General features: G+C 41.1%; 2 protein-coding genes and 2 long non-coding RNA genes across 4 annotated transcripts in view; all 4 read left to right on the forward strand.

Annotated features, from left to right (window-relative positions):
- Positions 1 to 5581, forward strand: part of LOC143419339 (uncharacterized) — a 37531-nt gene extending 31950 nt beyond the window's left edge. Inside the window, exon 3 of the long non-coding RNA XR_013099292.1 lies at positions 3813 to 5581. This is a non-coding gene — a long non-coding RNA (uncharacterized LOC143419339). The remainder of the gene's footprint in view (positions 1 to 3812) is intronic.
- The window catches only part of LOC101473278 (fatty acyl-CoA hydrolase precursor, medium chain), a 64094-nt gene extending 53453 nt beyond the window's left edge, over positions 1 to 10641 (forward strand). Inside the window, exon 13 of the mRNA XM_076885662.1 lies at positions 10440 to 10641. Coding sequence (XP_076741777.1) covers positions 10440 to 10626 — 187 coding nt within the window. The 3' untranslated portion in view covers positions 10627 to 10641. The remainder of the gene's footprint in view (positions 1 to 10439) is intronic.
- Positions 8878 to 10402, forward strand: LOC143419338 (uncharacterized). Its single transcript, XR_013099290.1, has 6 exons — positions 8878 to 9414; positions 9500 to 9604; positions 9715 to 9813; positions 9949 to 10092; positions 10199 to 10276; positions 10364 to 10402. It is a non-coding gene; the product is annotated as an uncharacterized LOC143419338 (long non-coding RNA).
- A 1443-nt stretch (positions 10642 to 12084) lies between the features above and the next one.
- The window catches only part of LOC101473569 (cocaine esterase), a 29656-nt gene continuing 28579 nt past the window's right edge, over positions 12085 to 13161 (forward strand). The window contains exon 1 of the mRNA XM_012922487.5: positions 12085 to 12404. Coding sequence (XP_012777941.2) covers positions 12329 to 12404 — 76 coding nt within the window. The 5' untranslated portion in view covers positions 12085 to 12328. The remainder of the gene's footprint in view (positions 12405 to 13161) is intronic.

Here is a 13161-nt window from a genome sequence, read left to right on the forward strand (position 1 = left end):
AGGCCAATCACAATGCTCTACTTAGTTGGCATATACTAACTACTAACAAACTATTAATCTGTGGCAAAACCCTGTCAAATCGGTCTAATTGTACCTATTGAAAAAGTTAATCTTACTATAACTGCTTAGATGTAGCAGACATTTTTAGGTTTAATCTTGGCAGAGTGAGAGAGAGCTCGTTAAGCAGGCAGGTGTGAGCCTGGTTGCTATAGTGACTGCACCCAATGGCTCCATACACACGACACAGACATGCACCTCACTTTTGCTGCTTAAAATGAACAGAAAAGTCAGGCCCAAACAAATCGCTCCCAAATGAAAAGTACATGTCGTATTGACAAAATTCTTTCACCGTGAGCGACAGCCATGTCTAGTCTACCAAATTCTCAGTTTTCATGCCTGTGGAGTTTATTATATGGACGTGGTGACAGTGTAAAGACACCATGCTCTTCTGATTTTCAAACCAACCTTCTGAGCCATTTTAACATTAGAGTCTATGGAAGAGTTGGAGGGAGGAGGCTGTGCATTGGTGACATTTATGAAAGAACCATAACACCTAGTACAACAGTAAACACATTGGATGAAAGAGGACAGCGATGGCTACGTTTTGAGGGTAAAATCATACCTGTAGAGCAAACGCTGTGGACACAGCAGCAGTTTTAAAAAAGATTTTAAGATTAATTTTTTTGCTCCTCTCACTCTAGCAGTTGAGCTGCCTCACTCTAGCCCCAACATTCCGTCCCATACACACCCATTATAAACTCTGAAACGGGTGAAAAAACATCATGAAACTTAAACTGGAACTGAAGAAAAAGTATAATAGATATTGAAAAGATAAATACAAGTTGAATAGTTGAATGTCTTGTCTTCGTTTTAAAGTTTGAATGGTGGCTCTATGTCAATGTATGTTGAAGTAGTAAGAGTTTAAAAATGAGTAAGTTGAATGAGAATTTGAAGGGTCTCCCCATTGAAATACATGGGAAATTTTTGTTGAATAAAGTTGAATAAAATTAAAAATATGAATGTTAAAAATGAGAAAAATAGAAGCAGTCATGTCCAAAAGAATAGGAATCTAACGGTGTTTGAATGGTTTTTCTAAGTTGAACGGTTTTGAAGGAGTTAGATGCCAAAAAACGTACGGAAGATGATATAATAATAAAGATTAGAAGAACAATACTGTGAATGCTTTTCAAGCATTCACACTAATAATAAAGATTAGAAGAACAATACTGTGAATGCTTTTCAAGCATTCACACTAATTAACTTTACTAACAATTCCAAACACAAAATGACTCATGAAGACTCATAGCACATTGCATGCTCTGCTGGATATACAGCTCAACACACATGCAATGAGAATTAGCTTGTTATCTTTCATCAGTGTAAAATAGTGTCAATTTAGCAGACACTTGTTATCAAATACTGAATTTATCCTAAAAAAAAAAAAAATTGACTCTCCAAGTTGCAGGACAACAATTTAACTTTTGTGGGGAAAAAAAAAAAAAAATCCTGGTTTGATAAATCAGTGACCAGGCAATAAATTTAGTGTTAAAATGGTAAATTGGGAGAAGCTTCCTGCTTGATTAATGCAGCACAAGTAATTTACTGTATGAGGGAAATTGTCTTTTGTGATAATATTTTGAACATGCATTTCTGTTGTCCTGTCAACTTAGTGGGTTAATAACTGATATGCAAATTAGTTGATCAGTTTTAGATTAATGAAAGGTGACTGAATTTTAGCATGAGTGAATGAGATGTGTTTGAGTGGAAACTCTAAAACACTGAGTTTCCTGCTTTGATGTGCGAATGAATTTTGTATTTAGATACACAACTCTGAATATGTCAGAACAAACTTCTTTTGTGAAGTGCATGACAGCATGTCACATGTTTTATGATGAAGGAAAATTGAATAAAATAGATCTGTGATTTAGATGAGTGAAGAGCACAGACCTGGTGATTAAACTCATAGCTAATATGACATTAGGGTTAGACTGTGTTTTGTGCAGCTGATGGTTGGTTTGGAGTGAATCTAGCTGATGATTTTTCTTCTGTTGTGAAGTCGAGCCTGCCGATTAGTATGATGGTATGATGAACCATGCTAATGGTATGATTTACCTGAGATGAGGAGTTTGTGTCATGACTTAACAAGGCCTTTTTATTTTGATACTTTCACAGTGCACTGAAAGTTTGGTTTAATAATTTGTTATTTTTCATTTTTATCTTTTGAACAGACACTGATTTTGTTTGTCTATTTCTTTTCTTTAAGCAGATCCGCACGTCGGGAATTAAAAATGCTACACGTCGTCGAGAAAATTGTGTCAAGTGAGTTTTCTCCACATTAAATTGGGTTCTGGAGAAGGCCACTTATTATAAGTGTCCCAGCCTAAAACTGGATTCAGCGATGTAATCCTATCTAAAGTTCTTTTTCTTTTTTTGAAATGATGTCATTTTGCTGCGAGTGGAAACTAAAATGCGACAACAGGTTCCACTATCAGCAAACAAAGAAACAAACAAAGAAAGAATGTATGAATGGAAATAAAATAAAAACAAACTGACTGACTGGTAAAAGCTGACGAGACTTGATCACGACTCAAAGTTAATCTCCACCTAGACAGGACAAAAGGGTGGATGAATCTATATGTGTTTTTTGTTACAGGAGCAGTAAGATGACAGCAACATTCGAGGGTGCATGATGATTTAACCTGTGAAATGCCACTTTCTGTGTCTGTGCATTTACCAAGGGTGATATTCCCTACCTTTTGTTGCACAGAAGTTACTGTGAAAAAGTGTGTACACACTGCGCAGCGCTAACATTTGTTCTTCATGTGGTTTGCTCACATGATTTATACCAGGACAACTGGTTGATGTTTTTCCTACTACAGGATTTTTGGGTTTATGTGTGAGGAAAACTGTGTTTACAGGTTATGAGTGATGATGCTGTTACATTGTGTTTTTGGGAAAATGTGACGTTACTTTGATGATATGAATAACATATTTTCCACAGCAATGGATGGTTGATTTTTATGGTGTTTTTATGGCACCTCTGGAACCTGTTGACCTGTGTCTGACCTCTGTCTGACCACAGTTAATGGGTATTGCTAATGTTAGTTTCTTTGAGAATGCTGTGGAAGATTCAGCTGAAACGGACAAGTGACATGGGTAAAACAAATAAGAGTTTACGTGTTTATGGAATAGTTTATTGTGGGCTCTTTGCTGGCCACTTTGAGCCCATAATAATAATAATAATAATAATAATAATAATAATAATAATAATAATAATAATATGTAAAGTGGAGTGACTTTGCTTAAGAGAAGTCACAGATTACATTAATGTTAACTGAGCACATGGGATGATCCATGTTTGAGGCGAATTATGGTAACAATAGTGATTTAATGATTTGAGAACTTGCACATGACACTTGTCTTGCCCGTGCTGAATGCTCGTTACTCTTTTGATATAATTGTTTATACGTGTGAAGTTTGATTTTATTTCCAGATTTTATGTATGCAGGCTCCTGGTGGAGCCAGTTTTTAAGACAGGGATCCAGGTTTGGTGAGTTGACGCATGAGAGTGTCCATGCGTCAAGAGGTGGGGTCCAGAATTAACATTAAACAATGTTTACTATTATTGTTGCAGTGATTTGTGTGATTAGCTGTTTATTTACAAGTATTAAACCTATGCAAGTGGTGCATCCATGTTCAGATGAGGCTTTGATGGCCTATAAGTGAAGTTCACTGAACTAAAGAATGTGGTTTGATGATTGTTGACATGCTCTCCAAATAGGTTTTTTTTTTTTTTTTTTTTTGAAATACAGTGGTGCAGCAGTGAGGAGAAACATTCCAGGCATAGCGGACAGCCCAGGCAGTGGTTGAGGTCAAAGATCAAGCTGGTTGGGGCCCATCATGAAATCAGACCTTGGAGCCACAGCAAGGACCATGAAACTGCCTGCAAAATAGAGGAGAGGATCGTCCACAAGATGGGAGAGAGACTTCAGGAGGATCAGAGATCATCTTCAGCACAGCAGACAGGACACAGAGAGCTGTGCTACTAAGCTTCCAGGAGATCAAGAGGAGACTTCCCACAGCAAGATTTTAAATAAAATGAAAGATTCAATATTGACGCTGAGGAAGACGACTAAGGTGTACGACATGCTCTGCCTTAAACCTTCAGCAGCGTTGGAACATGAAAACTCGAGGGATGAGGAGCGTGCCAAGCTCCACCGACAGCGCAGAAGGAGTTCGAGGATGACATCATGATTCTGTGAAAGCACAGGAACCAGAAGCTATGGTGGTGATGACAGCAGTTTACTATGAACATCACCTAATGTGCCACTGTACTGTGCATACGATGACACTCTGAAGGCTGCTGGGATTATAATAGCAGTAAGACAACTGAACCCTGCACCCTTTCCACAGAGGTGTTTCTCTGCAGAGCGTGGACAATTAAGGAGTCATAAATATCCCCCTCACAGGACGAAGGCTTGAATGGGGTAATGAGAGGCCATAAAACTAGAGTGCTGAGAGGTCTGCAGCTTTGGAAATAGCTGAGACCCATGTTGACAAACAACAAAACCAACTGGTATGTTTGAATGTTTATTCTACATACATTTGGACTCTGGTCCTGTGGACAATGAAACAACTGGAAGAGACATTTATGTCGCCCTGCAGAACTCAAACAACTCTGCAGAGAGACATGTGATTTGCACACCTGGAGGAAGCATTACCAAGCTGAGATGTTTTTGAAAATGTTACTTTCTTATTTTCACTATTAAATTAACAATTTCTTTGGTTGCTCGTAAGATGCAGTTTGCCATGAGATGAGCTCAATGAATGGGATAACCGCTAATGCATTTGTTAAACTGTGTACTTTTTCAGTAATTTAGGGTGATTTGACATATGCTGAGTATAAGAATGTTTGCCTTAAAGCTGTCAGACATGAGGTATTCATAACTGGGAACTTTTCTAGCATAAATGTCGAAAAGGGGGGAATGATAGTTGTATTGTTGATTGTCATTTATGCTTAGAAACATTTACTCATTTATGCTTAGAAATATTTAACCATAGATGCTTAGAAGTGTATAATTAATTGTGTAGTGATAAGTTGTGTGATCTTTAACAGGCTACAGAGGCTTGGTGTGCATTCCAGGAATGCACACCTGCATCTTGGGGGCATGGGAAAAGTTTGCATCTTGCCTTATAGTTTTATGGTAGGATTAACGTAGTTACATTTGTTCTAGTCTAAGTGCTCTTCTGTTTAGATGAACTGCTGGACTTCCTTACCGGGGGGGTCTAGTCTACCCTCTTCCTAACCAAGGATGTTTGCTTGTGTGCTTTTATGACCCTTTGATCAGCAGTACCACACACACACACACACACACACACACACACACACACACACACACACACACACACACACACACGGTACTCTTTGTGTGTATGTAGACGTCATATGTTAATGACCCTATGCATATTCATGTAACCTCAATAAAAGGATAGTGTACGGGAGAACGGACGAGAGCTACTGGGGTCAAGCGAAGGGACGGCGCTCTGTCCAGTCTCTCCCGTGCACGAGTACCATGAAGAAGTTTGCCTGCTTGCAGTGTAATTATATTGTCTTAACGTTCCAGCGAATAGGTTCAAGCTACAAACCTAACAGACGACTTGTCAGTATTCCTTTCACCCCCGACAATATCGTCAGTTGAAGTCAGCAGCACTCCACCTGCAATTTACACAGTGTCGGTAACGCACCCCTTTCCCCTCCTGAGCTGCCTGATAGTGTTCCAGAGGCTAACAAAACCTAATAGGACTTCTTCAGCGCGATGACTCCCTTCAACTCTGGTAAACACTGTCTAGTTCTGGGGTTAGCACCATGACAGGCACCAAGCCCCATCAAATCAAATCAAATCACTTTTATTGTCACATCACATGTGCAGGTACATTGGTGCAGGTACATTGGTACAGCACATGTGAGTGAAATTCTTGTGTGCGAGCTTCACAAGCAACAGAGTTGTGCAAAATACAATAATGTAAACAAGCAAAATACAAGAATGGCTACATCTGAAACTAATAAATATATGTACAATATATAATAGTATATGCATTTCTGGATGTGTATACTAAATATTTTTCTACGTGTGTGTGTGTGTGTGTGTATACACATATTTTACAAATTAAATAGAGTAAACAATAAATAAAATATATAAAAACATACAGAGTTGAGACATGTGCAAAACAGTGGCATTACTGTACAGTATGGAGTGCATAATGTTAAAGTTCCAGTAGTGAAGCTGAGGTGTCTATGACGTGTTCAGCAGTCTGATGGCCTGGTGGAAGAAGCTGTCTCTCAGTCTGCTGGTACGGGACCGGATGCTGCAGAACCTCCTTCCTGATGGAAGTAGTCTGAACAGTTTATGGCTGGGGTGACTGGAGTCCTTGATGATCCTCCCCGCTTTCCTCAGGCACCGCTTCCTGTAGATGTCTTGGAGGGAGGGAAGCTCACCTCCAATTATCCGTTCAGAGCACCGCACTACTCGCTGGAGAGCTTTGCAGTTGTAGGCGGTGCTGTTGCCATACCAGGTGGTGATGCATCCAGTGAGGATGCTCTCAATGGCACAGTGATAGAAGGTCCTGAGGATGCGGGGGCTCATGCCGAATCTTTTCAGTCTCCTGAGAAAGAAGAGGCGCTGTTGCGCCTTCTTCACTGTTTTGTTTGTGTGTACTGACCACGTAAGATCCTCAGCCAGGTGTACACCAAGGAACCGGAAGCTGCTCACTCTCTCCACAGCAGCGCCGTTGATGGTGATGGAGGTGTGTACTTCTCTGCACCTCCGGAAGTCCACTATCAACTCCTTTGTCTTTGCGACGTTGAGGGTGAGATGGTTGTCTTGACACCAGTGGGTCAGGGCGCTGACCTCCTCCCTGTAAGCCGTCTCATCACCATTGGTGATAAGACCCACCACTGTAGTGTCGTCCGCAAACTTCACAATGATGTTGGAGTTGTTAGTGGCTGTGCAGTCGTAGGTGTAGAGTGAGTATAGGAGAGGGCTCAGTACACACCCCTGTGGAGCACCAGTGTTCAGTGTGATGGGGGATGAGGTGATGCTGCCCAGTCTGACCACTTGGCGTCTGTCAGACAGGAAGCTAAGGATCCAGCTGCAGAGGGAGCTGCTCAGTCCTAGATCCTGCAGTTTCCTGTCCAGCTTCGAGGGAACGATGGTATTGAATGCTGAGCTGTAATCTACAAACAGCATTCTCACATACGTGTCTCTCTTCTCCAGGTGTGACAGGGCAGTATGTAGTGTCAGGGCTATGGCATCATCAGTGGACCTGTTGTGGCGGTATGCGAACTGTAGAGGGTCCAGTGAGTCGGGTAGTGCAGAGCGGATGAAGTCCCTGACCAGCTTCTCGAAGCATTTGCTCACGATGGGGGTCAGGGCTACAGGTCGCCAGTCGTTCAATGAGGAGATGGTGGAGGATTTGGGTACAGGGACGATGGTGGCCATTTTGAAGCAGGCTGGGACTACAGACAGAGAGAGGGAAAGGTTGAACATGTGTGTAGCCACAGCTCAGTGCAGCAGCCTCAACAATGGAGATGCTAAACATGGCCCTTTCAGACTCAATGTCCCCAGTTTCCCTTTGAATGCTGTTGAAGCTCTGCTCAAGGTAAGAGTTGAAGATCTTGCAGACCGGGGCCTTGTCAGGTGTTCCCAGCGCACCCTCACTATACATTTGGGTGGTTCAGGTCTGTCCACAGTCATCCCCATGTGATCCAACTCACCACCAGATAGTGATCATTTGACAGTTAAGCACCTCCCTTTACCAAAGTGCCGAGAACATTCGCCCGCATATCTGATGATATGATTACAAATTCGATCATTGACCTGCAGCCTAGGCTTTCCTGGTGCAACCTGTAATTACATACACTCTTATATTTGAAGATGGTGTTCATTATGGAGAAACTGTGGTCCAGTAACAGAACACCACTTGGTTTTGTGTTAGGCAGGCTGTTTCTCCCACTCACGTCCCTCCAGGTGTTAGTAGACACACGTGTTGAGGTCTCCCAGTAGTATGACAGAGTCCCCCAGTTGGAGCACTCTCAAGCACCCCACCCAGGGACTCCAATAATGCCAGGTACTCTGAAATGTTGTTCAGCGCATGGGGGCAGATGATAGACAGTACCCATTCCCCAACCCAAATGTGCAGGGAACAAACCATTTCATCCACCGGGAAATCCTCAACGTGCAGGCAGCAAGCCAAGGGGATACCAGGATACCCACCCCAGCCCGAAGCTTCTCACCAAGGGCATGTCCAGACTGGGAAAGACTCCAGCCCCTCTCCAGGAGACTGGTTCTAGAGCCAAAGACACGCCTTCAGGTGAGCCTGACTATATCTAGCCAGTACCTCTCAACCTCCCACACTAGCTGAAACTTCTTCCCCACCAGAAAGGTGACATTCCATGTCTCTATCACCAGCTTCAGTAGTGGGCATCAGTCTCCCAGGGTCTCCATCCTTGGCACACACTGTAACCAACCCCTACGGTGCCTCCCATGTCCCTTGTTCAGGCAGTAGGGCCCCAGTCTTCCCAGGTCTGGTAAATTGTTCCCTCGATGTTGGACCCATGGAAATGTAAATGAACTCAAGTTATCAAAGTAGAACATACTATGGTTTTGTTTTTCTTCTTTTTTATCTGATTTTATAAGATAAAAAATTGAAAGTTGGCTTTATTTATCACGAGGTACAAACATCCATCCATCCATTCGCTTCCGCTTATCCTTTTCAGGGTCGCGGGGGGTGCTGGAGCCTATCCCAGCTGTCATAGGGCGAGAGGCGGGGTACCCCCTGGACAGGTCACCAGTCTATTGCAGGGCTAACACACAGGGACAGACAACCATTCATGCTCACATTCACTTGCACATTCACACCTAGTGGCAATTTGGATTATCCAATTAACCTATCCCCACAAACTGCATGTCTTTGGCCGGTGGGAGGAAGCCGGTATAGAGTGCATGTTGGCCTAAAGCTATGTTTATAGGTATAAACATAGCTTGGTAAATTTTTTACTACCTTACCATATCACTCAGCTTCAGCAAATGTGTGGAAGTGGCATATGCAGCTACTGTCCAACTGGACAAATAGAATGCAAGAGTGGTTTTCAGAATCCTGGCTCTATTAGCCCTGTCAATAACACATGAATAGAAGTGTCTTGTAAAAAGATGTTTCAATAAGGAAAAATACATTATAAAAATAACATTTTGTTCTATCAGCACTGGAGATGAGCACATTTCAGGGAACTTTGGCCTGCTGGACCAGGTTGAAGCTCTCAAGTGGATCCAGTAGCACATTCACAACTTTGGAGGAGACCCAGGATTAGTTACCATATTTGGAGTGTCTGCTGGTGGAGTGAGCGTGTCTCTTCTGGTAATCTACAGCTTAAATGAACTTTAAATAAACCTTTTCACTCTAGAACAAAAATTAATATTTGATGTGTTACTTGAATCATCAGCTCCTGTCACCACTGTCTGATGGGCTGTTTCACCGTGCTATTGCTGAGAGTGGCACAGCTGCAATGAATGTATTTGTGGCAAATGATCCTCTACCAATGGCGCAGGTTAATTATCCATATTCTTCCTTTTTTGGAGGGTTAAACATTTTTGTTGCAGAATAATGAGAATATTAAAATGGATTTGTTTTTGAAGAATATTTGCCATTTCACCTCAGGCAATTGCAAACGCATCTGGCTGCAGTCTCGAAAGCACAAAGAAGATCAGTGACTGCATGAGAAACCTTGATACTGATACTATAGTGGGTTTTACACAGGTGAGGTAATGGGTGCAAACATGATAGAGAATGATTATTATGTCTTCTACAATATTTCTTTGAAGCCTTTGATTTCTCCCTCAGCTCTGTTCATGCTATCACATCTTTTACTTTTGTATATTTAATTCTCTCAAGGATCCAAATTTGAGAATTAAAGTAAATGTTGATGGACATTTCCTGACTAAACCTGTGGATGAGCTGTTTCGTAAACATGAACTCCATGCTGTTCCATTCATGACTGGTGTCAATAATGATGAAGGTGGATGGATGCTTGCATCAGTAAGTGTCACAGGAACATGTAAATAAAAAGCTCCATGATCTCAATGTAGTTTGTTGTTGTTTTGTAATGTTGAAAAAAAAGTAATTTGGCTTGGTATTTCCTTAGTTTTTTGCTCCCCAAAACTGGACAGAAGGACTAGATTGGGAATTTGTTTTGAACATGGTTTCCTTCTTCTACCCCGACGTAAGGCAGACACTACTTGATGTTACAATATTACTGTCCCCGACCTGCTCGAGCTTCTTTGATTGATGTGCTGCTTATTTCTTTAAGCCTAAAGCAGCATTTATCAGCGATGTGATAGCTGATGAATATTTAATAACTGAATAACAAATGTATGTGTGTTTAGATCTCCTAATGGGCACAACCTTGTCCACTGGCCAAAGTATGGAGCAGAAGAAAAGTACCTGGCGATTGGTTTAAAAAAGCAGGTAACTGCTCAGCACCTGAAGAAGGAGCGCTTTGTCTTCCTGACTCAGACCGTCCCAGAGAAGATCAAACAGCATGAGGAAAATGCAGAACGCAGCGAGCTGTAGAAAACTTACATCTGGTCTCTGCTCCATCAATTTTTTAAAATAATTAGAATAAATCATAATTCATTTAGCGACCATTCTTTACACATGAAATATTAGTTACAGTGAACAACACTTTTTGGTAAAACATTTGGTGTTACCTTGATCATTTCCATTCTAACATATATTTTTTTAGAATCCATGATTGTGTTCTTTAAAAGCGCTATTCTCACCTTTCCACAAAACCCACGTCTCCCGTTTATAACCAGCACTCTAAACATAGGGTATGTCAAATAATCCTCGTTAATGACAAGAGCAGTTTTTGTATAGTTTAAGACATTGATCATCGATAAACGAATGCAACTGTTTTTACTTCACTATAATCAAAGTGTAATTGTGGAAGTGAAAGAAAATAGTAGATAAAAGGTTGCTAGTTGAGAGCAGCTGTCATAACATAAAAAAACCGTGTTAAAATAAACAGATGTGACATCCTGGTTCTTTTCAGTTTTTATTTTTTTCTCATAAGAGGTGTTTAAGTTAACTGCTGTGATGACCCTTTGTGACACCAGCCAAAAAGAGCCTCCTATTAGTAAAGCTGCATTGTAATTGTAGGCCAACATGCACTCTATAAATTTTGTGCCCCTTGATGAAATCTGGATTATATGCCCTATAGTTTAGGTATATTATTCTACTGCAGTACTCATCTTAACTTCATGCCTTGATAAAACTTTAGGTGTTGTGATTAGCTTACATGTTTTCATGGCTGATGCAAAACTGCTTTTCATCTTTACACCTATCCTACTCATATAGGAGTGGATGTTTCTTTTACACAGCACAGTGATTGTGCTAGTGATTAACATTAAGCACTATGATTGGTGAATGGTGATGCTGGCAGGTCGCCTGTTAGGCATTACCTCTACTAACAGTGTTTGTATTTTATGTGTATTTTTGATAAAATTGTCTGGAATGAAATATATTTCAGTAGTCCATTTAAGAAATCTGAGCAGTTGTTTAGCTATGGGGATTTTATGCGTATTTCTAGTGTTACCTGATAACTTAGCATTCCATCTCTTAAAATATGTTAATCTTTTGGGTTGGTATTGGTACTAATTTAAAAATATATACCTCAAACGTGCACTATGAAAAATGTCTGAATATTTTTGTGTTGGCTGTCATGTCTTTTCTGTACATATTTTATATATTTTATAGCACATTTAAACAGCAGAGGTTGACCCAAAGTGTTTTAAAGACCGGCACATTTACATTACAATGTATTTACGTGAAAAACTGAAAGATGTGTTTTGCTGCGAAAAGTAAAAATCACAGTGATTTAATGGTCATTAAACTGGTTTCAAAATTTGGCAAACGGATAATGATTCGCTGCTCTCGTCTACATAACCTCACTTTATTGGTTAAAAGTATTGGTATTGATACAGCTCAATCTGCCTCCACGCGTCTGCTTTTGGATACTGCTTCCCTCAACACGCAGCCGTCTGCGTAACCTACAGGCAACGACACTGACTGACTTGACAGCAGTGGGACAGACAGTTTGCTGTACTTTGATCGCTTTTTGCTGTGCCTTAAAATCAGTGCAATCCAGTTACACCCCGCAGGATACAGTACATGCGCTTACAAGGAGACTGCTTCATATGAGGAAGCCCTACTTCTCTTGGCTTTTCTCTCACTTTTTGCACAATCGTGTGTCGTAATCTGCCCCAACACCACCATGACGTGCCATGCCAGGCAGACTTTTTGCTCTCTAATGCCAGTTTTATTTCTCTGTGTTGCTGCAGACCTGGACGGTGAGTAAGAGGAAACACTTCTTTGAACATTGACATTCGTGCTTTTGCGTTTGTTGATCTATAGAGCACATTTCATTCATAATGATGTAAATCCAAGCCCATCATGTATTCATGATTTGAATCCTGGGTTGTGCGAAATCCTAGAAATACACCTTAGACAAAGTGAATCTGTGAACTAAGGTGTAGGTCTGTTAGGTTATGTTGTGGTGATCGTCGGGTTGGGGGATTTGTGTTCATACTGGAGTTCAAAATTAAAAGCAATGGAAGATGGACAAGAAAAGTTCAAAGCCATCAAGTCCCCAGTTTAGAAAAAAGAGAAAAGAAGAGGAGGAGAAACGAGCAAAAGATGCAGGTAAGCAGGCTAGGACCGCCACTGCATCTATACCAGGGGTGGGCATGGTGTCCCTGCAGGTTTTAGATGCGTCCTCGAACCAACACAGCTGATTTAAATGGCTAAATTAGCTCCTCAACGTGTCCCGAAGTTCTCCAGAGGCCTGGTAACGATCATGTGATTCAGGTGTGTTGACCCAAGGTGAGATCTAAAACCTGCAGGGACTCCGGCCCTCGTGGACTGAGATTGCCCACCCCTGTCGACCTTTTTTTTGCTCATAAATACCTTTATGAAAAGTGATCACCCTCGCAAAAAAAAAAAACCCACATAGATTTATCCAGGTAGTAAAAACAATTTCCGCGTTTAACTCATCCTAAATGGAAGAAGTGAGATTGTTTTTCTGTCGATTAAAATTGGTGGAATCAC

The sequence above is a fragment of the Maylandia zebra genome, linkage group LG7, assembly GCF_041146795.1.
Source record: "Maylandia zebra isolate NMK-2024a linkage group LG7, Mzebra_GT3a, whole genome shotgun sequence".
Classification (NCBI taxonomy): domain Eukaryota; kingdom Metazoa; phylum Chordata; class Actinopteri; order Cichliformes; family Cichlidae; genus Maylandia; species Maylandia zebra.